The following is a 26,629-nucleotide window of genomic DNA, read 5'->3' as shown; positions in this document are numbered from 1 at the left end:
GCGGCCCAGCTGTGGGGAACCACTGGTTCAGGGAGAAACGATCTCGAGTGACCACTGTTACAGAGCAACCGTTTATTAAAAGATCAAACCCGGCGAAGGGTCTCCAGAGCTATTTTCAAGATCTCTAGAACTAGGGAAGAACGATCTCCTGCAGGGTGAGGGCCTTGTCCTCCCGGCCGTGTCTGCGGGGTGACAGGCCATCCCGGACACTGACACCCAGAAACGTGGATCCTGTGACGTGGGACATCACGCCGGGCACGACTGCTGCTGGCAGGAACACGCCGTATGAGCAGATACCGTGCTCACCACGTCCTCGGATTTCTGGTCTAGCCTAACCTGCCCTTGCAGGTTGAGAGTGGAGTCTGTAAATGAGAAAAGAGGAGAAAGAAGTCGTGTGAGGGGTTTTTTATACACTGAGGTATTTACGTGTTAGCTTGGTCAGCCTCATGGGTTTTCACAGACTCACAGTCGGACATACCGGTTGTGTTGTGCACATACCCGTTCTGCAGACTCACCAGCTGGTACACAGTGGAAGCCCACGGAGACGGGGACAGTCCTGCGTGCTGAGCAGCCTTTGACGCAGTGTAGAACTGGCTCCACGGAGAAGCATTTTGCTGCCTTCTTCTCAAAACCAACAAGCTTCTCAACTTTGACAAACTGGCGCTGCAGCTTGCAAGCTATAAAACATTAATTCTCTTAAAGCACCTACGGGATTTATATAAATAACTTTTTTGGACTTTATTTGTAGAATTAACAACAACTAAGACCAATGGATAAACCAAGTGACACAAGCTACGTGAAACAAATCTGATCGAAGTGAGTTGATTTTCTGTCAATGGCTTAGGCTTTGAGAATATCAGGCACGTAGGACACAGTCCCAAGGACAGAGGATTGACAGATACAATCTAGGTAGGACACAGGTGTCTAAATCCAAAGAGATAGTTGTGAAAACCTTGGTCAACTGGCACTCAACTCTATCCAAACTATGACAGCATGTAATTTTGGGGCAGTAGTGGCTCCTGAACATCCGTATACCCACTTCTACACTGTGCCTAGCATCACACCCACCTTCCCATGGCTGAGTAGCTTAGTCCTTAAGCCTCTGTGATCCAGGCTTTCCTGGATCAGTCCCCTCAGAGGAGCTTGATCTAAGAATATGTACCAGAAATGCCACCATGTGTCCCAGAGGGTTGGGTTCCACACAAAATGCAGTGCACCCTAATGTTATAAATACGTTCATATTGCTTTTTTTTATACAGGACCTGGATGGTAAGAACAATCATTTCCAGGCTCAACATTTGAGATTAAGTTAATCTCCAGCCTGAAATAAAACCAGGAATTTCCCACCTCAAATACCCTCTAGTTTGATAGCTGGGGCTAGATTTTTTTTTTTTTTTCTGGGAAACTAAAAGCCTGGAAATAACAGAATGAAAAAAAATAATTAAACTTTTAAGGACAACATAAAATGTCTTTTGTCAACAATCAAACTGCCTACTTTTCATACTAACTTATCATTTTAGTTTTAAGTTTATAATTTTGTCTGAAGCACACAAAATTCAGGTGACTACATAGTGCATAAGAAGTTGATATACATGTGCAACAAAACCAGAATTTGCAATGAACTACCAAACTCAGGAAAACCAGATTTATTTATTTATTTTTTTTTTTTTAGTCTATGGCCACTAATCACAAAAACCAGTGAAAAATAAGATGATTGTGCTACAATTAATATAAATAATCTATTCATGTGACTAATTAATTAATCAAAGGCAATGACATTAACATATGTTAGAGTCTTAGTACCTCCAGCACAGGGGTCTTCTGAGATGATCCAGGACTGACCAAAACTCACAGCATCTTTAGCCAAATATCCACTGGGCATTTTATATTCCCTTTCCTTCTCAGCATCATATTTTCCACAAATACCACATGTTTTTCCAGCCATCCAGAAAGCAACCTGAATCTTAGTGGAAATAAAGAAAAGATGCACTTAAATGTTTTTCTTCTAAAAATAAAACTATTGAAAATAATTTTAAAAAATACCTCAAGTCTATGCCCATTGTAATATAGTTTATCAATGCCATAATCCGGGGCTTTCAGTGACAGGCCTTCCTTTTCACTGCTGATCAGCATACTTGCATCTGGAACAAAAAAACCAAAAAGGGATTTATTGTAAAAGGAAGTTACTGTTTTAGGGTCCAACCTGAACCACTTGTTATATTTCTGAGGACTTAATGCAGGCTCTAATGTATCTTGAAAGAGATGAGGGAAAAGAGAAAGTCTGTACTGCTCTGTGCCCTGGAACAAGCCGAAACCCTCTGACAAGGGTGGCCATGGCCAGGGGACATCTAGATGCTTGTTCTGTAGGTCTCTGTGATCAACACAAGGTACCACAGCCCTGCATTATTTGGTTTGTGCAAAGATACAGAGGATCAGCATCTCCTTGCTTATCATCTTGCCACCCCCTATGAACGTTAGCCTGAAGGTATGTTAAAATCTTCTAATTGTTTCTCATATTAGGGTAGTCTTCATCTTGAGAGGGGTTTGCAGGATCACATCCTCTCCTTCTTCAAAAGATCAGAAAAGATTAAGGGAAATATGAGTCTCTTACCGGAATTAGATGTGTATGGAACATCTGTTGAGGCTTGAACACCATTAATCTTCAACTGGATGAGTCCATTGGAAACATACATGTCAACCTCACTTTAAGTAAAGGGAATTAGTATAAACAAATGCTTCTCCTTTGCCATACTCAGCTCCCAATTTCTAGTCCTGGTAGAACCAACACTGCAGGATGCTCGTACCATTCAGACATGAATCACCTAACACCCTTTTGAGGGGGAAGTTTGAGAGCCCAGGAAAGCATGCCAGGAGGAGAGCTCACAATGTGCCTTTCCCTGCCTTCACTCCTCTCTCAGTGTCTGCTTGCCACCACGGTTCAGGCAGGAAGACACCAGGCTACAGGGACCCTTGCTGTGGAACAATATAATTGCTGTTATGTTCCCATAAACTGAAAGCACTTTACATTTCAAAGGAAGATTTGATTCCCTGCGGCGGTTCTCTTACAGCCTGAATAGTCTGTGTATTGTAGTATTTTCTTCAGAGCAGTGTTTGCACTAATGGAGAAATATGAAGCTCAAGCACATCAAAAGCACATCCATACAGTTGTATGAAATGATACGGTGATGAGAAATGTCTTTATCACCAAAGATACAGTCTATAAAACACGTTCTGTTCTTCCACAAAACAGGTGCAGGGAATACTAGTTTCTCTCTGTTTCTCTAACATTATGGCACAGTCAGGCACACAATTTTCAGAAATAAATAATACTTGTAATGAAACCTTACAGATCAAAGCCTATTTATACTCTTTGAAGAATACTCCCTACAATGACTTTGGTATGCATAATCCCATACAATTCAGAGTATCAGATTATACTTTTAAAGCAGAACCTATGATGGCAGAGGATTGCTCCAAGATGAAACAAAGTGTGTCTGAAATTAATTTCAAATAGAGTTAGAACACTATGCACTGAGTAAGGGATGACCTAAGGGACTGCCTCTAATCTGGGATAAGTATTTCCTTTTTTAGCTATGTCCACTTCTCAACATCTCTGCCAAGATGATTGTGGGTGCTAGTTAGTTCTAATTATTAGCTTAGTGTAGGAGGCCAGACTAAATGATTACAATAGTCCCTTTTGGATTTATAGTTTATCTGTCTTCCTAATTGCTAAGAACTGAAATGGGATGTTTAAATGCTAACAAATTAATGAAGAATTTGGGGCAGTAAAGACTTTAGGTTACTGTGAACCTCAGATATATTTCAAAGCACTTTTGAAAGACAAAGTCTCAAATCCCAGTGACACTCATAAATCTTTCAACTGACATCAGTAGTTTTTGCATGAGTCTTATGCTAGTACCAATCTGCTGTAAAAATCTAGTCTTCACATTTATAGCATATTCAGCTTGACATCTATTTGTCATTAAGTTCGTAATTACTCACTGGCTGGCAAGTCTGACATTTATTGCTGTAAGGTCAGCAGACTCTTCAAGTCTTTTCATCATCACCAGGAATTTCAGTTCTGGACTACAGTCCTGCACCAAGACATGGTAGCAACTTGCAGGCATTGAATAGTTAAATTCAACTCCATTGAAGGTTGTGATCGTATTTTGGAAAACTGAACAATGAGCTAGAAAAAAAATCAGTCAAAAGTAAGCCTTTTATTCTTTATATAAGACATTTATTCTATTTTAGATTTGTAATTTTTTTTAAAAAAAGACCATTTTCTGGTTTTACCTATTCCCACATAAAAGCAAAATGATTCCTTTAGATGAAATACTGGATTTGTAGTAATGCGAAAGCAAAACCTTGCCAGTCCTCAGACAGCAGTGCAACCCACTCATGATTCACAGAATCATAGAATCATAGAATGGTTTGGGTTGGAAGTTGGAAGGGACCTTAAAGATCATCTAGTTCCAAACCCCTGCCATGGGCAGGGACACCTTCCATTGTGTGAGATAAATTCTGCTCCCGGCTGGTGCTGGTGTAAGTCTCTGTGGCCTTTTGGCTTTTGTAACTTTGTTGTAGTCAAAAGAATTTCTCAAATGCTGTTAGCAATTCACATTTCATTAAAACTAGAGGAAATTCACTAAAATACTGCTACCTTTATTGCATCATAATCAGGATTAGAAATAGAAGATGGAGAGGCAAAAGCCACACTAGAGTAAACTTCTCCCTTTTTCACTGTAATGGTATTTTATTGGAAAGCCTGCCAGCTCTGATTAGAAATTATTTTACAGCAATTTTAATTAATACGGACTAGTTTTGGTGTTTGCCAAAGAAATACGCATACATATGATATTAATCCACTGATTTCAAGCAAAATGTCACTCCTTTTCCAGGATTACATAAAGCCTTTCCATTTAAAATTTACCCTAAGTAAGTATAATGTGATTAGCTCTTAATACAGCATTAATGAACCAATAATCCCTTCAAAATCAAGTGCAGGAGGTGAAATTAACAGGTATACTTTTGAAGCTGTTTTAGCTTCTATGTAACAGCACTAATCACACAGAGCACCCCAAATCTGAGGTCCCTTGATGTCCCTCTCGTAAATTCTGTAATGGTGTTTTCTTTATGAGCAATCAAGGCCATAAAGATGAAATGGATGCATTTGGAATCACTGTTTGGCATGGAACTGAATATTTAATTTTTCCTTTTCTTTACATCTTTGCAGTCTCACACATTTCCATACAGATGGGTTTATGTCTGTCTGAAGTCCAACTGATTTTTAAGTGAATGTAAAATAATTTCAAGTTATGTTAATAGGATAAATTTTATTTACAAAATCTGCAAAGTCAAACAATGCTTGTGCAGATAGTTAATTGCTCACCTTTAAGGTTTTCAATGATTGAAAGGGTTGCTTGGGAAAAGACATTCTGGTCAGGGGATGGTAGTGTTGAAATCAGTGTACCTGGGCTTGAAGGGAACGGCAGGGGAAGCCTGATGGCTCTGTCGTAAATTGTGAGCTGAAAATCAGTCAGAAAACAAACGTGAAAGTAAATGCAAAATACAGTGCAGAGATTAGATAGCTTTTCCCTGTAATGCTCAAAGAGGACTGTACTGACTGAAATCTAAATTAGAATCCAGATTTAGGTCAGAGCTAAAAATAAATCACGTCCTCTGTCTACAGCATGAAACAGCTCTACCTCTACAGTTTGACACATTTGCAATCTATAGAATAGCAGTGCTATAAATGAAGTTTGGTGTTCACCAATTTGCATCTTTCTGGGGAGTAGTACATCACATCTGCTCACAGTCTGAACCATTTGCTGACCTGAGATGCGTACCCTCTCCTTGCCTATTCGTTGAGGGCTGCTGTTTGGCCATCATGCTTTTATACAGCCTGGTCTTAATTATCTTATCCAAGACACAGGAAAACCTATTGTCTTCCTGAAGATTTATGGAGGAGTTGTCTATTTAATAAGTTATTGTTAATGTGCTATCAATTATCATTTTGGTTGTTTTGTAACCTTTTTCTTATTTCATGTGTTTGCATGCTACATGAGAAAGAGAAATGTGTTGTAAGATATTTTCATAATGGAACCAACTGTGTGATTATAATGTCCTTGTGATGGGAGCTTCTTTATATTTGAATAAATTAAAAAAAAAAAAACCCAACAAAACAAAACAGTGGGTTAAAAAAGCTACTAACCTTCAATTTCATAAGTACTGAATGCCCCAGGGTAAAAGATAGTGGAAATAGTACCTCTGGTAACTTGAGGACCATATTGCAGGTTCTGGGAGACGTCAGAGCCACAACCAAGGTTGCCTGGTGAGAGGGACCACGCTGTTGCCTTTGGGAATACCCAAGCAGATATGCAGCTCCTGGAAGAAATGAGTAGAACCTAGAAAAGGAAGTAATGAAAACGTTTGATCTTTGAAAAAAATGGTTATCATTTGTTCAGACTAAAATACTCCCAATAAAGCAATGTGCATTCCGTGTTAGACATGTTTTGTATCAGTGTTTGGTGATACATGGTGTTGTGTATGGAAGGAGAGGCAGGTGGATTTTAACTGTTAATGGGTGAAACAGTCTTCAGGAAACTGGGTGGCAGAGAGAGACGAGAAGTATAGCCAACATCTTTTAAACACATTCAGAGTTAAAAAGTAGGCACCAATTACATAAAAACTAAAATACTAAAATGCTAAAAAATAGATTATCTCATATTAATGTGTCAGTACTGCAGTGGTAACTTTTAGCAAGGATCCTTCACCCACTAAGAGTATCAATGAGTTGACAGGATCTCTGTGATCAAGTTCTCTTACAGGCCTGGGACTTTCAAAAAAAGGCATAGTCTCAGATCAGAACAGAGCTGAGTTCTATGGCTTTTCTCCAGGATAGTCAACTGGATGGTTTCATCCCCTATTAATAAGGGCAGATAACAGCACTTCAGGTAATTCAATCTAATATAAAAAATTCTCCTTTTCAGTAGACATTTGTTAACCCAATCACCTGTATGCCCTTACTGTGACAGCTTGTGTTGCATGTGTATTTAGGTAACTGAATTGTTGTATGTGCCTGTATTTTGGTAGCACTATGAAAAAAGATGAGGCTTTGAGATGAGTCTGTATGTTATTGTGGGCAAATGCATGTATGGACACAATGAATGAATGAATGAATGCAATAGGTACTATGTGCATGTGCCTAGATGTGTGAAGTGAATCCAGCAGTTCCAGTTTTCTGACACTAAGCGTCACACAACATTTGCTATTTAGTGTACAATAAGCCTTATGGGAAATATTTGTATCACAGTCTTCAGAAGCTGGAGGTTACGTGCCCACATTAGGAAATTACTCTCCCTGTACAGTCAATTAGATACAGACTCCTTCAGAGAACCAAGGTTAAGCTGCTGCTCTGAACCTCCACCAATTAGGAAGCATCAGGAGACCAATTTCCTAATTCAGGCACTTTAAATTAAAAGTCTGCAATAGATTAGGTGAATCCCATCGTCCCCTTTGTTCAAGCACCTTCCCTGCAAACTAAAACACACTATGCTCTGAGGGAATGAATAACAGAAAAAACAGACACATGTAATCTCATTTTATGATATCATATTGACTAAGGGGAATTTTTCCAGCCCAGAAATTGCAGAACTGAATCTGTAATTATCTGCAGCATTGACACAGGTGAATTTTTCAAAAACTAAAGTAAAAGCTCACCATCTTGCAGTTGTTTGGACAACTGAAGGTACTTTTGGCCACTCTAGCTTCATCTGCATAGCTGGATAAGCAGCAAATTGCCCTGTTGCAATATGAGTAGCAACCTGGTAGTCCTGGCAATCTTTACCCCATTTAAGAGAACCCTAGTAGAGGGGAATATATATATTTTTATAAAACATAACAAGACCATTATATTTCATTAACATTTGAGCTGATCATTATTTTAAACTTACCGATACTTTATGGGAATTTATTACTGAAGCATCAGCACAGAGTTTCCACCTACTTGATCCTGTGATACTTGAAACCAACATCTGTATCCTTGATCTCCTGGGTTGTGTATCAGTGTACAGTACAAGCTGTAATCCCGTCGGCTGCTCGTTTCTATGGATGGCACGAAGGACTGCAGCAAGTATTGGTGGCTTGCTGTCTCCCAAGAATTTAGGCTTAAGTCAGTAGAGAGGAAATAGAGACCAAAGACATAAAAAAAGTATTAAAATTACTATGTTAAAACCACAGATAAAAAGCATTCGTAAAGGAAAAGTTTCATCCAAAGAGTCTTTTTATGTAAAGTATGGGACAGCATCACAGATCATCACTTGATCTATTCAGTTCATGTGTAGCTTTGCCTCAGTCTTTCAAGGGAGATCTGTCACAACCTGTGTTAAGTGAAACAGTAGTGATCGGAATCTTTTTGTGAAGTAATTTCAGTGTAACAAAGGAAAGTATGGAGTAGGACCCTACTGTATAAAGAACAAGTACTACCCAGCTCAGCGCTGGTCTCTTACCAACCTATAGTTTAGCTAATTGTCTTTTTGATAAAATTTATTTAACCACCTGTTTAAACCAGTGATAATTTGTGTTGACAGAGGGATCTGTTCAGTGCAGTCCAAGGAGCAGCACATGGCCCTGTTCAAAGTGGGACCCTTGTGCCCCACAACCTCAGCTGCTCCAGCTGCAACTGCCCTACCTGAGCTGTGGGGCAGGAGTCCCCGCCTGGCCAGGGAAGAGCTGCAGCTGGGGTGAGCTGTGGGGCAGCCAGTCCCCCCTGAGCTGCCAGGTCCGAGTGACAGAGACCCACAGAAGGATGAGGTGAGACAGAGCTGGTGAGGGCTTGGAGGATGTGGAGAAAGAGCAAGGCTGTGGCTGAGGAAGAAGGTGGATGTGGTGAGAGAACTGGGGAAGACTGGGAAGAGTGCAGGGAAGTAGTAATGTGGTGAAAAGATGGACAGGAGAGGTGAATTAGTTACACAAAAGTTGGTGGGGGAGAAGGTAGACCTGTTTGCCTTTTTTCTGCAAGCTACTTGCACTTACAACTGGGAGCTGCTGGTGCAGAGGAGGGACCTCAGCAACGTAAGGCTTACTATTTTGTAGGCATGTAGGTCCTCGTCTGAAATGTGTGAAATTTTCCTTTGATGAAATCTGCTCCAGATTCCATCAGTTCTTACAATAGTTCTTACAGAAGAACCAGGTACCATTAACTATGTACCATGCAGTGATTCCTGAATAAACACCTGGATTGCTCTCAAAGTTGGAGAATTACTGCAAAATCAAGATATTTTCAAAGGCCTTGTATGGTCCTGCTAACATGAACAGAAGTACTTGGCAGTGAAGAACTAATGAACAGAAAAGTGGCAGAGTGAAGTCCTGAAATTTTACAGAGAGCTATGCAATAATAAATATACCTGAAACCAGTTTCTGATCAAGCAGGTCAGCGCTTCTAAGGTGTTCTCTTTTTTATAGGGAATTATTTACTGAGTAACACGAATGTCAGCATATATAGCAATACATTCCAGGTTCATAAAAAATGTAGCCTCTATTAAGTGAATATTAAAAACCATGTAATTTCTGTCCAATATGTTCACCTTTATAGAACAGGAAACAATTATTTTTCTTTCTATATATTGTCTAATATGCTAAATCACCATATTTTTCATATTCTGATATAAACATACAGTAACTGGAAATCCAAAGTAAATATTTTCATTTGTTGTAGATTAGGACACTCACCTGAGATATGGCTCTAGAGACACCTTCATCGCTAGCTGAAGAAGAGGAGGAGCTGATGCTGCGGTTCAGGACTTCCCTTCCTGGGTCCTACAAAAACAGAGAATCACCTTGAAGCAAGTTGTTTACCATTGGAAGTTGTTGCAGAATTAATTTCCTCATATTTTTATTCTCAGAGAACTAAGCTCTAATTGCAGCAAAACTAGTGAGAGCAGTTGTAGGCCCTGCTCACAGTATAAGCAGTAAATGTACCTGTTCATCTGCTGGCTTGAACCAAAACTGGTAAACAGGTAGATTTGCCTGTGAAAATAGGTAGCACATAAGAAGATCTAGGAGAAGACAAAAAACCTCTAACTTTTGAGAAATGCATTAAAAAGTTCAATATTAAGTGTGGAAAAAAGGCAAAACAAAATTAAATCTTTTACACTTTTTTAAACTGAAATCTTCTGAAATGTGAAACTTCTGAACTGAAATGCTTCAGAGAACCAGAGAGGTTAAAAAGGCGGAAAAGCTCTGCTAGGTGGTCACCTCATCCATCCTGCAGCAAACAGCCACCCCCAACAGTCTGTTTTTCTTGGTTCGTGCTCTATGAGCACAATTTCCTGATGTACAAGAACATTTGCCACAAGAAACATAAAAAGGTCCAGCCTGGGTGAATTACCTGTTGGTTGTAATATTCACTGTCTCCACTGCAGTGCCTGTCTCCAGAGTGGTCTTCTCCACTGCTGCTGCAGATTTTACTGCTAGCAGAGCTGACACTGCTGCTTCTGCTTCTCCTAGCACTGCTTCTCCTGCTGCTTCTGCCATGCTTCTTCCCAGTTTGCCTTATTTCATCTTTCCTGTGTTCATTTCCAGGCTCTTTGCCATCAGCAGAAGAAGCAGTGGAAGAAGAGGATGAACTGGAGAGAGGGCTTGCACTGGGCTCTGCCCAGAGGCCTGTAACTTTAGTCTTGTCATTTCTGTCAATCCGTTTCGTACGGACCCGTGTTTTATTTGAGACCTCGAAAAACATTCAAAGGGTTATGAATTGATCGCTTCCTCTGTAACATTTCTCTCGGTGTCAGACAAGCTGCTCACCACAGACTTTCAAGGAAATACAACTTCCTGACCCCGCACACCAGAACTCACCTAGACTTGTTCCTCTCAGCCAAAATCCTCACTTTCCCATGCCAGTTTTCCACACTGGAAACCCTTGGCTTCATTTATAGGAAAAAATTCCCTCTGCAATGCTCAAAGTCTCTTACCTTGAATATATTTTCAATGCCTAGAATCTTCTTCAGTTTAGCTTTAATGTCCTCATATAGAGTTGCCTCATGCTCGTCCTTAGACACAGAGCTTGCTACATCAATTATTTTGGAAGCTGTTTTGGATCCTGCCTGAATCTCCAGCTGTATTTTGTCAATATCAGGATCTGTATGAATTAAAGGCAAGATACTTACATTCCAGGGTTATGCTGCTTGAGCAGTGTTCACAGAGATTGACAGAAAAGATTATTGTTGTCACTGTACCTGGCTTCAAAAATGTTTTGACTTCAAGTTCTCCAACTAATTTGTCCAGATAGGTATTTCTTAAGAAAGCTGATTTTTGAGACTTCAGGCTGAGACAAGCAGAACATCCCAAACTCTCAAATTTTCTACAGAAGATGTGTGTGTAAAATCTTCCTCCTGCACTGTGGGGATGTGCCTCTTCTGAACCTTGCTGGTATCCTTTGGATATCACATTAGGAATATCCCTTTGCTGCATTAAACAAAAATATGGAAAAGACAGATATATTCCGCAAAAAAATGTCAGCTCCTAAAATCTTTCCTCCTGTTAATGAAGAGAATGATGACAGTCCTGCCTAAGTAAGGAAGCACTGCTTAAAATCAGAGGTCCAAGCACTGGAAGCAGTGGGGTTTCCTCCAAAGTGCTCCATGGAAGAGGACAGCTCTCCTGCTCAGCCTTTCCCAGGCAGTGTTTCACAAACACACTTCCCAATGAGAACCTGCAGGGCTCTTTGGAGGGGCTATTTTTCTGCATCAGTTTTGGGCTACTGGACCTCCAGTTGCAAGTCAACCTATCCTTCCCGTACCAGCCTCAGAAGCTGAAGAGCACATAAGAGAATGGGCTTCTGCAATCCACTGCAGAGATTACCTCAGGATTTGGGAACAAAAATGTATATGCTGAGCCATCTTTTCCACATTGCTCTGGCTCAGAAAAAAAGGGATATTGTACAAAGGATATGAATTTCACACTCCCTCCCTATGACTGTGAAGAAATAGGAAGCCATGCTGCCAAAGCAACCCTACCTGCATGAGATAAGAGTGAGCAGACTGTGCATGATCATGTCTTGAACCCATTTGGACTTACGTTAGGCTTGGTTTGGGATATGTCAAGCACCTGTTGAATCTCACTGTTTCAGTGTTTGTGGTCTGGTCAGACAGCTGCTGTGTTGGGGGTGCTCAGCCCCTCTGACGAGCTGTCTGTTCTGTCTGTTCTCTACCTGTCTGCAATACAGATGGTGAGAGGCCTCCTTACCTTCCAGCTGCCAGGTCTTGAAGAACTTTCTGATGGCTGAAATGGCTGGTCAGAGATACTCGGTACTTCTCCTTTGGGGAGGAGCTGTGATTTCTTTTCAGAATCTACTTCTTCCATGTTCCTTGAGATAGCATAAACTTCACTCCTGTGGGGGTGACAGATGGCACACAAGTAACATCTTCTGATTTTGCTTACCTGTCTTTGCTGGTGCAAAAAAGACAATACTAAGCTTTATGTGGCTGCCAAGGTACAGCAGAGCCTAACAAGGACTTGTATGTTCATGATTTCATAACAGGGAACTCACAATCAGCACCACATAACAAGCAAAATGCAACAAGCTCTTCTGTACCTCACAGCTGCGAGCTCAACCTCCTGACGGCAGGGAGGGGTTTCAATCTTCAAATTTTTCTCTTTTATATTTATGCTGGCATTAAATTTCATTGTAGTATTGGCACTGAACTCTGCATGAAATTCAAGACCACTCTGAAAGTATTGTGTATTAATCCCCATCATTGCAATCATATGAAAATATGCCCTGAAAGAGTGGAAATAAAACCATGCATAATCACAGATTAATATGCACATATTTAACTTTGAAATGCAAAATTACATTTTCATGCTGTTCTGTTTATTGTAAGAGTGACTACTGATGGATGAAGACATGTATTGTAACAGGGTAAAAAAAAAGCTGAATTGCCACTAGAAAAGGTGAAAGGATTTATCTGATGAACAAAGCTAACATGGACCCCTTCACTGCTTTGTCACTGATACATTGCTTGAGGACAAGCTAACGACAGAATCTTCTAGCTTCACTTTGTGTCTAGTTTATTATTATTACTATTATTGTTATTAGTATTGTTGCTTTTGGTTTTGCAGATCCAGAAACATTTCCCTTTTCCCACTGAAATCTCCCCAGGTTGTGCCAGGTCATGATGCGATTCTATGTTGAACTTGTGAAAACCTGTTCACACGTAAGCAAATATATCTTCACCGTTTAGTATCTTCAGTCAGTGAACAGGTACCAGTGTGAGCATTTTTAGCAATGGCAGAACAGCACATTATCCTGTGGGATACAGTGCACTTTGCTATGTTTGCAGAGTCGCAAAGCATCGAGTGATTTTGTTGCTTTCTCACAACTTCACTGCTCTGGACTAGCACAGCCGTCCCAAATCTGGGACCAGTAAGACTCCTGTATAAAAACATGTGATCACATATCTATTTCAAATATAAATATAAATGCTTGTGTGTGTGTGTGAAAATACATGTCGTGTTTACTTTGGCTTGACGTCAGCATGAATATCCATGTTGGTTTCCAACAACTGTGAAGGTCTAAAACTGTCAGATAATGGTGGTGATATCCGTACACTCACTGGAAAAGACAGACAGGAATTATATGAACAGTGAAACAATAAATGCTGGAGATGATACAATATTTTCAATAAGCATAGTACTTAACACATGGGCAGTGCTTTTACATTTTTAAATACTTTACGTGATTACTTAAAGATTGCTGCTGCAAACCAGTTATACAAATATGTCTCAGGTGAAACCTGCTAATTACTTCTCAAACCCTCTGGAGGTAGCTGAACACTAATGTTTCCACATTACAAGAGTATTTTTCAAGATTATAGAGGGATTTAACTTCAGCAGAGGGATTGAACCTGCGATTATTGTGGGGAAACTGCTCGGTTTGGCATCCCAAGCTCACCATGGGCTGCAGCCTGGGCCAGCGCCGCACCACACAGACTGAGCTCCAGCGGGATGCCAAGCACCGTGGGGACAATGCGCCGCAGCTCAGCCACCATCACCGGCAAGGTCCGTTGGCCTGAAATGCCTTGCTGGACTTCTTCCACTACTTGTTTTACCACTGGCTGCCAGTGTGATGATCCAGTTAGACTCTGAAAACAGAGAAATGGGTTAAGTAAGTAGGCAAGAAGATATAGGGAAGGGAAATTATCCAGCATCACAGACAAAAAAGACAACAGCCTTGTCAGTACCGTCACGGCCTGCTTAATGGCATCTTTATCAATGTCAACAAAGGTGATCTCTTGTCCCAATATTTTGACATATGCGGACACCATAGGGTCTTCAGGAGGCAGTTCTTTCAATCCCAGAAGCTGTGGTGTTAAGGAGAGGTGAGGGAGAAAGGGAAGAAACAAAGAATGTAATTTAAAATACAGTAATATATTAGCAAAGAGTAGATCCCATCTGAAGGCTGCTAACTATGGTTCCTTAGCAAAAAACCTAATAGACATCTTACAGGTCTGAGACAATGTGGCCTTTCTTATGTTGCATAACTGACTCCAGTGAGAGTTTCCACATGTATGATGAGGTAAGAACTTGGTAATTTCTCCTGCTGTAAGTAGTGGGTGACACTGGAGGACTCATGAACAAAAATCTTATTCAATAATTATTTTAAAAGAGAAGAGCAACCATTTACTGTGTTTTAACATACACTTTAAAACACATTAATTTTGGCTACCAGCATCATCATCATTTTTTGTACTGTACATTAAAGGCTGACACATATTGAGTGAAAAGGTGGCATCTGTTGACAGCCTAAGTACAATGTAAGTACATCTTTCTGTAACGAAACAGGATGACCAACTCCTTTCTCACTGAAACATCAAAGGGACAGGTTGGTGGGTGATGCAACCCCAGCGCTGGTGGGAACTGTGTATTGCAAACAGATCAGGAGGGTGCACAGAGACATACCGTTTTACCAAGTTCCTTCAGTGTCTTGTACGTATCATACTCGGCAAAGGGAATATTCTGCTTCCTGATAAGCTTGGTTAAGCCTTGTGACCGGAGAGCCACCTGTAGGAAACGAGTCAGGAGTCGCAGCTCAGGTAAAGAGAGCTCAGGAAAAGCTTTGTACCTAGTATTACACTCGCTGAGGCCACTCTAAACACATCGTTCATGAAGCCATTGGACTTAGAAGGCTGTGTCTACCTGGCAGATGTCTGCAGGCTATGGCTGCAGATGCTGAGGACGTGCTGAGCCAGGTTTGAATTAGTCAGCAGGGATAATTTTAGGGCAGCACAGAGCTCAGCCCAGGTTGCAAAGCTTGCCCAGGAAGCTGAGTAAATGCCTACATGCTGTTACATGGAGCTTCATGTTGCCCTGGCTGCACTGCTGTTTGAAATTTAATTTCAGATACTATTTCCCTGTACTTATGCAAAATACCCTAGATGCCTTGTGACTTTAGGTATGCAGGTGAATGTTCTCCTGTATAAGCTTTCCTCTGCTCTCCTAGATTTTCATGCCTAAGCTGATTGCATTCATTGATGAATGTATGTGTCAAAAAGCCCAAATAAAAGAAGCCTAAGCAAAATCAGAGTCATTATCTAAATTTTTTCTTCTACATCTGCCCTCATAGCTAGAGATGAAGTTAAACACTACATCAGAGTTCAAAGGGCTTAAACAAGTAACACTAGCTGTAGCTGGCTTGCATGTAGCTGGCTGTTGTAATGAAATACTTACCTCAACAATATCTGTTGCAGTATTCGCATAATATCCTCTTACTTTTGTGATTATATCAGATGGAAACATGGTGCTGGGACTGTTCATGAGATAGATCCTCCAAATGGCACCAGCCTGATATTGAACTATCACAGCAATAAAAAGCAGTAGATATTTTGGTTAGGGTCTCTGAGGTGTCTGGTGCATGTAAGTCACCTGAGGTACATGCTGTAGTAGATCACAAGGGGTTCTGCCAGGATTTAGTCCCACAGGTCCTCAAGTTTGCAACCTCAAGAGGAGACCTTTGTTCTAGGGCACAGTCAACAAAACCACAGTGACTGAAGAAGGAGGCCTAAATCCATGTGCAGGCACTGCTTTCCCCAGCAGATACCCAGAGAGTAGTAGAACACCCTCAGGGGATTTTGCATGTTTGGAGGCTCTTGTGCTTTTTCTATTACAAGAGCACACTAAACTCAGAGCCCACGATAGGATTTTGGATAAAAATCACAGAACACAATAGAGGCATTTGGCTACATAAGCTGAAGCAGTGAACAGGGCACCCGGTACTCACAGGAATAACCGCCGACATGAGTGACCTTGCTGTAACGATAGCTCAGCCAGTCAAGTCTTGGGCTCAGTAGTTTAATGGCAATGTTGCAAGCAGCAGATCTGAGTAATAAAGAGTTAAAATAATATGAAGATAGTCAACTGTGACCAAATTCTTAGAAAAATGCAAGAAAAGAAATCTTCATTTGCTACTGAAAAATGTACTTCCTCTACTTACAGATTATAGAGCTGTGGAATCCTGCCTACTGCCAAAGCCTTCATGTGTGAATATGTGAAACTGGCTACTTGTAAGCTGGGCTCCGTCAGCAGCGAGCTGGCCATAGCTGTTACAGTTGGAAGAGCAGGCTTAGTTTCAAAGAGGACAACACAAGCCACCATTCGGACATTAGGAGCAAGTGTGTTGTCCATAAAGACCTGGAGGGAGATCTCCCTTACCTAAAGGAGGAAGACACAACCTGTGAGTACCTCATGACTTCTCAGTGAGAAGTGGTTCCTAAACTGTGCATGTGTGATCTGCAGTGAACGGAGAACATAACCCTAAACAGAGACTTGAGCATGGGACCTGTCACTGAAAGTTAAGATACTGCTGGGTGCACAGTGAACAGGGCTGGACAAAACAGCCATTAGTAATGGGACCAAAGTTACAGTGATTAAAGCAACCCTTTTCCCAGGATATCAGCAAGGATGAGGTGATGTCAGGAATTTGCAGTGTGGGCAAGAGGAACACCAGTAAATGAGAAATCTGTCCAGAGTTGTGAACATTACCTGATGGCCTTATTATCCCTGCATCACTAAGTCAACCCAAATCAAACCTTCTAAGATGATTGTTTAAATAATAATTTCAGTTACTTTTGCAGGGTCTTTTCTGGCAATTTTCCTCAAGGCCAACATGGCATCAGCATGAATTCTGTTTGGTAATGAAGCTGCAGCAGGAGAAAATGTTGGCAGAAACTTCAGGATGCGTTTGATACTGGCTGGCTCTCCTGCGTTGTTGATGGCTTTCAGGGCCAAGGCCATGTCTTTGGCATCGCCTTTGCTGGCGGCTTCAGTAGCAAGCTCATGGAGTGGCTGAAAACAGAGCAGACTCTGTTCATCTTATCAGGTATGATACATAAAAACACTCATTGCTACAGCAAACAAAACAACTACTCATGCAAAACCTTGAGTAAAGCCGCGTATATTTTTCTCCCAGGAAAAATCTCATCATCATTGTCAGGATGCCAAATGCAGAACATACAAGCAAACTTGTTTTTATTCCTTACACAGTGTTGTGAATTGTCCTTGAGCTTGAGTGTTGGAGTACTCCTAGGTGGATGCCTGCACCAGAGAGTCTGTTGCAAGTTTAAGAGCAGCCCCAAGCTGACGCCAGGTTCATTTGTTCCCTCGGGGCACCTCTGTCAGCACTGCCAGCCTGCAGCCCCCGGGCTCTAGGCAGCTGCAGGATCAAACTTGCCTATTTTTCCTTCCAGTAGCGATAGCAAGTGTACTTAAACAGTTTTGCTGTTCTGAGAAGACAAATTACCCTTCTGGTGTAATTGTTTCATTCTTTTTTGGAAGCTTTAAACACATGTCAAACACCAACCAGACTGTCTCAGTGCTATGGTCCTTCTGCATAAAGAATCAGAGCTGCATAGTCCAAGGACAACGTCCTGAATATTTCTGACAGTGATATGCAGTTATGTAGCAGGGCCTCTTTGGAAGCCCTAGCCTATGACATATCTAGAGCTTTGCTTATATTCACAGTTTAGTGCTTTTTTAATAGATTTTTTTTTAAAGTACACTCTACCTAATGTAAAAGTTGAGAGAAGAATCACAATTATTTTGCTTTACTCCTGAATTTGTCATACCTAAACTCCGTTTCATGTTGTTTACAGCCTACAGGCTTCTACCACTTACATTTCAAATTCTGAACTGTTAAGACCAGATTTTTCAGAGGTATCAGCTCAGTGTTTCATTCTGTCTTTGCAATTTTGCAGGGAATCACAGCCAGGAGTGAGGCATGCGAAGAGCTAGTTACCTAATTGCTGACATTGTTAGAGGTAAATTAAAGGCATTTAAAAATTTCTTCACCTCTTATGAAACAAGAAATGAGAATCACCTACCTGAAGAAGTTCATCTGGACAAAGTGAAGACTGAGCACAGTATTTATTTACCATGCTACCGTATCCCAGGTAGACAAGTATTCGAAGCATTGGTGCTTTCTGGATTTGGGGACAGGTCAGAAAAGTCTGTGGAATAGAAAAGTAGCAGTTGTTAATATTTCCAGTAATTAGAGCTGGTATTTAGTGAAACTACATTTGAGAAATAAATAGATAGAATTACTTTGGATTTTTCCTAAATATTTTCAGAAGTTAAATTAAATGTGAGTCATTCAGCTACAATATAAGTAAATAGATTTGCTCCACTTATATTGTATGCACTTTAGATTTTGGTTACATTATATTATTTTCTTGATTTTTTATATTTAAAAAAATATTTTGGCAAAAAGAAACCAATAGCAATTTTCCTAGCATGTGTGGATTTTAATATCGAATATCAAAGACATGGAAAAATTTCAGCAACAAGTGTTTGGAAGCTTTTCCTAAAGCATTCTCCATTTTTGTTAATACCTTACATTTTACAAATTTAGAAATAAATAGGTTGCATCTTTCACCTATAATCCCATTAATTCAACTTTAAAAAGGAGTGAGAGGGAAACAGAAGGAGGAACAATCTGTACTCACTGAGGCAACTTCTAGGGTTTGCTTGTTGGGTGTAACGAAATGGAAGGCAAGAGGGAGAGTCGCAGCTGCTTCCCAGATGTTCAGCTTCTCATCATGAATTTTTTGCTTCAGGAACCTGAATGTGTCAGTAGCTCCAGCAGCACAGATGGCACTCAGGAACCAGGGCCTGCCAGGGTCAGGAGGATTCATTATCCCCATTGCCTGCTATGCCTCTGATCACAAATCTTGACTGAAGGTAATACAGTAGTTACCTGTACAGAGGGTCATTGGCAAACTGCACCCACAAAGACTCAATCTGATCAAGAGCTACTATACGAAAAAGCTGGATCATTTGTAAGAACTTGGCTGAAGCTTCTTTAGTGGCTCCTTCCTCATTATTCTGAACTAACTGCCGCAGTGTTTCCCTTAACTATGGGAAAAAACAGACAGTTGAAAGGATCCATGTCAAAAATAATTTTGTGATGATCTGTTAACTTTATAAATAATGAAAGAGTATGAAAGGTAAGCCTCTAATACCTGTGAATCTGGATTTTTAATCCTTATCAGAGGAATTGGCATACGGAGTAGTTCTCCTGAGAAATGATAACGAAGACTGCCCTGGTTTTGCAGCTGAGTTTTTGGTGCACTGATGGGAGTCCTTTTAACGTTGACCAAAACCAGTTCTTGTCTTCAGGGAGAGAAAGAAATGCATCAGCAGCCTTTTACCACACCGTGTGAGTGGAGGACACCTACAGTGGTTGGAGCAGATGGAGGGGTGCCCAGCAGGACTGTTGCACTGACCACAAACGGACCGTGCACTTCTCCATTTATGCGCTGCTTGGGATTATCTGGAAATGCCATAGGACTGGTGAGAGTTTTCATTAGAGTTTGACAAAGTTTCTGAGAGGTTGGAAAAATGTTTCAAATGCCCTAGCAAAACTCCCAAATTGCAGGGCACAGGACCTGGCTGGGCATCCTGAGGGACATACGGTGCCTTGTCCTCCGCGCCTGCAGGCCAGCTGCTTATTGTTAATTCACAAATCAAAAGTATGGTTTAGGCATCTCCTCCTGGCTCTGATAATCACAGCTACGCTAAGGACACACACAGCGCCTACCTTGCCTCCACGACTGCTGCCCCGTTGGGTTCATTGAAGGGAGAGATCTGGTACACCTGCTCGGACGTAGCAGACGTCATCAAGGCCCCACTGTCATCATACTTCATCTTGTAAGTGAACATCACTGTGCCCTTAAAGTTTCTGACTTTCTAAAAGTGCAAAGAGACCCACTCAGAATAAGAATGGATGGTAGTTAATTAGTTTCGATGAGCCAAACTCCCTACTAGCGATGCATGAGTGTTTGGCAGTGGCTTATGGCTGAGCGTGTAGCAGGGCTCCAGGCTGCGCGTACCAGGGGGCAGGTGGGGCAGGGGCGGATGTAGGCCATTCCCATGTTCTTCACCGCTTTCTCCTGGCAGTCCATCAGGTCCTTGCTTTTGGAAATGGTAGCACGGTTATTCTTGCTGTCATCCTGGATAACGTATCTGGTTTGGCAGATGCCTTCAATCCCAGCCTGTGAGTATTAATTAAAGACAATGAACTTCCCACTTGAAATTACCTCGAAACAGCATTAAGTAAAAGAAAATTTCCTGGCAAGTGTATGTATAGGCAAGTTACTATATCATAGTAAAATAAGAGTAAAAGTAAAATCAGACTGGAAAAAACAAACCTCCTGTAGTTCATACACATTTTGTGTCTTTTTGATGGTTATCTGCATCATGTTCAGAACCCCTCTCACTAGGTTAGTGCACAGGATGGGGCAGTCCTCAGGAGCATAAATATTTCCAACCCTTCCGTCAGTGTACTCAAACTTAAAAGCTTGGCTGAAACATGCAGCAATGGTTTCCGTGAGCCTCAAAGATGGCGTGAAGGGGTCCCTGGGCCAGAAGCCATTGTATTCCTCCAGCTTTGGTGATCGAATCTGTGAACAAAATTAGAAAAACATTCATCCTGTTCATTCAGTTTGAAACAGTGCAATAACAGGGGAACAGGGCACTTCCAGTCCATGGCTGGACACAAGCCGCTTGTCCAACACCATGGGAAATATTGTCATCCATGGACTATTGTGCTAGGCCTAGGAAGCACCCTTGAAAACACAATTTCCATTAAGGATTTCTGCCAGAAAAATACGATCATGCAAGCAGCATTCAAAACTTCAACAAGCCTGGTGAAAGTTACTGGGTGAGCGAAACATCAGCTGCCAGTAGTCTGCACAGAAAGGATATTCACCTGAAAGGATACTCACCTGTTTTCCTCAGACGTCCAGTAAGATCTCCCTTCAGTCTGCAAGGCGGCCAAACCATTGCTCAGGCTGCCTGCCTAAACACATTGGGGGCTATTTTGGCTGCTCCTCCTAGTCCAGCACTTCCCAGAGTGCCAAAGCTTTGGCGCAGCTGAGGGGGAAGCAGGGATGGCCGCAGGACATCGCACAGGAGATGGTGCAGCAGGAGCTGACATCTCCGTCTTTGGAAGCAGCCGTCACCATTTTGAGTTTATCAAGCTGTAAAGCTTGCACACTAGTCCTTGACTGCTACCTAGTGGGAAATGGGCGCCTGCACGCACAGCCATACCGAGTCGCACAGGCGTACGCACACATCTCCCTCCCTTGGACATAAGAGTACATGTTCCCGCCTAGAGGGAAATGGTGTGTGTTTAGTGCTCTGTTTCATTTTAGGCGTTTATAGTAATGCTGCGAGGGTAGCTTGCCTCTTGTCACGCGTTCTCAAATTAAATCCTACTCAAGATCATTGTCTGCAATTGCTAAATTTATAGCAACTCTAGCGAGGTTAGACAGAGCCTGCAACTGCAGCAGTGTTTGATAACAGGTACTCCTTCATGCTGTTTCAGTAATACATGCACAGGATTACAGCTTGAGTAAACTCCTAGGACAGATGCTAAGTGCCCTCTTACAGCTTTGTCCCCACGTGGTGTTTTCTGGATCCCTTTTATGTGGTCTTTTGTTCCATGCCAATATTTTAATCTGTGTCATTTAATCTTTTCAATGAGTAACAGCGCTTCCAGATCCAATATCATTATGCCAAGCACAAGCATTACCATTAGAATTCTTCACATTTGAATTAATGCCTCTGTGAAGAATGTCAAAAGCAAGATAATGGAGACAGATGGGACTTTCTCATGTGATAACTGAATTCCAGTGCTGAGATTTTCTCAGGCTATGGACCAGGTTGAAAAGCATGGATATTTCATGCTTGAACTGTCATTTTCATACTCAAGCTTAGTGTTGCCTTAGTAAAACTAACTTAAGGACATTTCTTTAAAGCAGCTGCCTGCCATAGTTCCGCATGGAGCTGAACCTAGGACAGCGTTAGTCAAGGGGGCTCAGGTTCTGATGGCAGCATCTCTGGATCCCTTCCGCAGAGCTACAGGCTGCGAGGAAGCCCATAGTGCTGTCTCTAGGTCCCAACCCACAACCCAAAGCAGTTCGGCTACAGCTGCAGGCACTCCAGTGGTGCCCTTGGCTCTCCCCCAGCACAGCTCAGGGGTATGGGAGCAAAGCTCAGTGCCCGTGCCCACACCTCTGCCTGTGCTGGGGAAATCATCAGTCTGAGCAAAGCCAACGTTGGGCTTACAGGGTCATCTCAGCCCTAAGCTTCTGTATGATCTCTGCATCTTTTTGTCATTTGTTTTACCAGCCTGGAGGTATGAAATGAATGTCTGTAGCTGCCTGATGTGGGTGAGGGATTGGGTTCCCACTCCCATGGTGATTTACCTGGAGAAGGTGGTCACTGCGAGATACACGGCTGATCTCCAGCTTGCAGGTCAGCTTCACCCCTGCCATCGCCAGGCCTCTGCCAGGCAGCCCATGCAGGATGATGCTTTCATAGCCATACATGTAGGTCTTACCAGTATGAAAAATGGGCTCTATTAAAAAAGAAAAACAAACCAGAACAAAACAAAACCCAGAAACACCACCTCTGCTGCGACTGTTTTTATGTTCCCACAAAGACCATCCCAGCAGAGAAAAGTGAGGTTGGCTACTGTCGAAAACTTGGTGTAAGTACGCAAGGTATGGTCGTAGGGGAGGGCAGCATGGGAGCCGCTCACTGTTGGTGGGAGCCACTTACCAAGGTCCTGCTTCTGACCACCTGTGTGGGACGAAAGAGAAGGATGGGTGAGAAACCCTCCATTTCTGTGGGTATTTGCATTTATTATTCATATTTTCAGTGTGCTGATGGTATGCAAACAACCAATAATGTGTTCCCGGGATGCACCCCACATCCCTGGGACACCAAGCCCACACCAGCCCCGCTCACTAGCTGCTGCTTACTCTGCTTTTCTCCTGCTGCTAAGCTTAAGCATGGAAATCTAATAGTTTAGAGCACAAGTCATAAAAGGCTTCAGCAAATTAATCTGTAAATATCCCTGAAAGGCCCTAAGAAGCCAGTTTGCTCAGGACCACGTTGGCCACCAAGGCTCAGCAGTGCTGGTAAAGCTTCAACTTACCCACGAGGGCGAGCACCAGGGCCAGGATGAGTCCCTTCATGCTAAAAGCAACTGAAGATTGCAGGGGAAAAAGTGCGGCTTTTATAGAAGAATTATTAACAGGCACAGTGAAATTTGTTGAGTTATCAACTTTTTATCAACCACTCAAACTCTTTGAAGGAGAGGGGGTCGGGGACAAGGTGCTGGCTGTTATTGCTTAGCCAAAAACTATCACAATTTCATTCTTGCCTCACCAACTGAATGCTCTGAAACTATCTTTCAAAACAAGTCCTTAAAAGTATTAAAATATAAAGCCAAAATACTTCTTGTGCAAGAAAAAACTACTAATTGTCCTTATTCATTGGAAGCACCTAGTGCTGTTGCAGTCTGTGCTGACTTTGCCCAGGTTATCCTGACCTGACCATAAGGCACACAGCTTATCTAACTGATAGTGCACCAGCGGGATTGTGCAAAATCCCCGGGCAGCCCTCCTGTGACACCGCGCCGACACCCACCCTGCTGCGAGCAGGATACACCGTCACCCACAGCGCTGCTCTCTGGGGACAGGAAATTCACCCAGTGACACAAACCTCCTGTCATTTTCACAAAGGCCATGGCTGAGCACCGCTGACATTCATACTTCCCTCACCTGCCTTCTCTTACAGGGCTAACGCGTCAGCATGATTAGCCATAGAGGGGCATTGGTGAGAGTTGTCCCTGTGAGGTGGAATGGGTGAGGCTGATGGGTGTTACGGACAAAAACCTCTTGGTTTACAAAGGCATGCAAAGTCTGGTTCACCCAAACTCATGTCATGCAACAGGGGACAGCATCTTCACCCCATGGTGGAGCCCCCTTCTCCCATCGGCAGGCATCTTCCCTGTCCCTTTGGAGGCTGCCCCATAGGTCCCTCAGGCTCCAGGGTTTTGCCAGGTCCTGTGGTCCCCAGTGCTCCACAGCCGGGGCATGGAGCTGGGCTCGGTGGGGGCTGACATCAAGCCACCCACACCACTCCTGTCAGACCTGCAGGGGGAGGGTTGTGGCAGCCCTGGGACTGAGCAGTTTTCACGGCATCGCACAGTCACCGGTTGCCCACCAACCTTCTCCGCAGGAGGGGAACTGAAGCTGCTGCCCAGCTCACTGTGGGAAAGGATGGGATTCAATTAGTTTCTCATCAACAGAGCAGTGGCTGCCATCCAAGACAGCTTCATTTTCTTAATGCTCTTTAGCTGATTTTTTTTTTTATAATTGAGCAGTTGGGATATAATTTATAATGTCTGACAAACTGTGGATTCTATTCCTAGATGAAAGATTGCATCTGTATAATTAAAAAAAAAAATTGTTTTCTTACTTTCAAAAAATTTTGAAGTATGGCAAATACTTCACTGTTCTTACCAGCCTTATATTCTGTTTGTTTTAACACCTTCCCTGGTAAAACTGATGGCACATCGTAGAGAAGCTAAACCATTCGCATCATAAGCAGCACTAGTGAGCTGTATCACATCTTTGGAGCTTTGGTAAATGGTAAATGTAGCTAAGGGATTTGAGAATACAGCTACTGGCAACTGGTAATTGAGGCTCAAAAGCTAATATATTATGGTGTAACTATATGCAGCTACACAGGGGTTTTTTTAAGAAAAACAGGGGGGTTTTTTAAGAAAAACCTCGCAGGCCGTGAGGGTTCGGGGTCAGTGGCAGTGCAAGCAAAAGAGCGCTGCTGTGATGGCAGATTAAATGTAACAACACTTGTACTCAGTGTCTCAAAATTCTAACACTATATTGTTATAACACCACGCTAGAACAGTGACACCACAAATCCTAACACTTCTCAAATAAAGAGTTCCCCGTGGGGCTATGTGGGCTGTGCCTGGCTGCAAGGGCAGGGTGTCCTCAAAGCCCCCGTCCCCACTGAGCCCAGGGCTCACAGAGTCTCACCCCACCGCTTTGGGCAGCAGACACTGCATCCCCATCACCCGGCTGTGCTGCTGCAATGAGACGGGATCATTTGTCCTTCTGCTGCAGGTGTAGGCAAAACCTGAGGGGAAGGGCTTCACCTTTGGGGGTTTCTTTACAGAACTGAACCCTCTTATTTTTCTAGACCATTCCTCCAGTACATCAAGAATGATTTCAACTCCCAGTCTGTCCCCCCGTATGCTCATAGCATTTTCGTGCTTCGTATTTCTTCAAAGGATATAACCTGAATTAAAAAGAGAAAGAAAAAAAAATCCTAAGAAAATTGTGAGGTGAGAAACAACTTTGCTGTGCCCAGGACTGGCCCTGACCAGCCTCTCCCCCGAGCTGTGCTGACACTCTCTGCAATGGCAGCGGGGGAGAGGCAGAGGCTGGGGGAGGTCTGCCCTCAGCCCTTGGCGAGGTGGATGCCCACAGCCCGCATCCCCCTGCGCTCCATGGTGCTATGGCTGCCGCGGTACTCGGGCGATGCTCACCCGCAGCTCTCCTGACAGGGTGTTACTGCTGAGCTCACTGCACCCCTCGTGCCTGAGCACAGGGCTGGAAGGTGAGACTCCCCACAAAACCACGCACCAGCAGGCTGGGAAAAGAGGAGCTCCGTGGGCAGGCTGGCCCCACCAGAGCTGTGGGCTCATGCCTGAGCCACCCATGGAGCCCAGCTCTGGGGGTCATGCAAAGCCCCGGCTTGTGCTGGGTTCGGCCTCAGGGGTTACCTGGGAAGTCTGTGCTTCCTGTCACCACTCCATACGACTTCCAGGCAAGCAGCAAAGCCACCAGCTCTCTGCTTTACTGCTGCTGCCAGGCAGTGCCCAGGCACTGCCTGCTGTCAGCTCCCCATCGCTTGGCAGCACGAGGTGCCATAACAGCATTTAAATGGTATATAACATTTATGTCTGTCTTCCAAACAGATTCCTTTTGGTACTAAGGATGTTACCTTTCCAAACCATGAAACTCACATACGTGCATCCATTGAAGGTACCAAAGCTGCTGGGGAAAGCAAAACAATGATTTTTACAGAATGTTCTCAAGTGTTTTCAAAAACTAGCTAGTGATTACCACTTACCCCACACGGTCATTGGTAAGTGCTGTTTTTCTTCATTGATTTCTACTTATTTTAAGAACCAAATCACTTGTTTCTCTTTAAATTAATTTACTGTCAATCTACATTTTTAACAACTTAGTAG

General features: G+C 42.6%; 1 protein-coding gene across 1 annotated transcript; it reads right to left on the bottom strand.

Annotated features, from left to right (window-relative positions):
* Positions 1–246: 246 nt before the first annotated feature.
* Positions 247–23,537, bottom strand: LOC104529952 (vitellogenin-2-like). Its single transcript, XM_010174401.1, has 35 exons — positions 23,498–23,537; positions 23,119–23,139; positions 22,764–22,915; positions 20,703–20,954; positions 20,385–20,546; positions 20,093–20,241; positions 19,515–19,665; positions 19,250–19,407; positions 18,999–19,164; positions 18,378–18,503; positions 17,125–17,343; positions 16,493–16,710; positions 16,280–16,377; positions 15,730–15,854; positions 14,962–15,063; positions 14,244–14,363; positions 13,955–14,144; positions 13,522–13,615; positions 12,596–12,781; positions 12,247–12,391; positions 11,238–11,466; positions 10,974–11,149; positions 10,391–10,729; positions 9,982–10,029; positions 9,733–9,819; positions 7,956–8,168; positions 7,723–7,865; positions 6,269–6,407; positions 5,393–5,528; positions 4,003–4,189; positions 2,612–2,703; positions 2,044–2,141; positions 1,804–1,963; positions 516–677; positions 247–362 (listed from the first exon to the last, which is right to left on the bottom strand). Exons 1-35 carry the CDS (start codon positions 23,535–23,537, stop codon positions 247–249), a joined length of 5,199 nt encoding a protein of 1,732 aa, XP_010172703.1.
* Positions 23,538–26,629: the final 3,092 nt, after the last annotated feature.

The sequence above is a fragment of the Antrostomus carolinensis genome, unplaced genomic scaffold (genome assembly GCF_000700745.2).
Source record: "Antrostomus carolinensis isolate BGI_N321 unplaced genomic scaffold, ASM70074v2 scaffold13518, whole genome shotgun sequence".
Lineage (NCBI taxonomy): Eukaryota > Metazoa > Chordata > Aves > Caprimulgiformes > Caprimulgidae > Antrostomus > Antrostomus carolinensis.
This window is presented reverse-complemented; position numbering and strand designations above follow the sequence as displayed.

Bases quoted from the DNA above. Each gene is read 5' to 3' on its own strand.
- LOC104529952 (XM_010174401.1), bottom strand. From the start codon at position 23,537: ATGAAGGGACTCATCCTGGCCCTGGTGCTCGCCCTCGTGG. The intron at 20,547-20,702 runs GTTTGTTTTTTC...TAATACTCACAG, and splicing joins ATGTGTATGAACTACAGGAG to GCTGGGATTGAAGGCATCTG. The intron at 18,504-18,998 runs GTGAGTACAGAT...TCTATTCCACAG, and splicing joins AAACCCTAGAAGTTGCCTCA to ACTTTTCTGACCTGTCCCCA.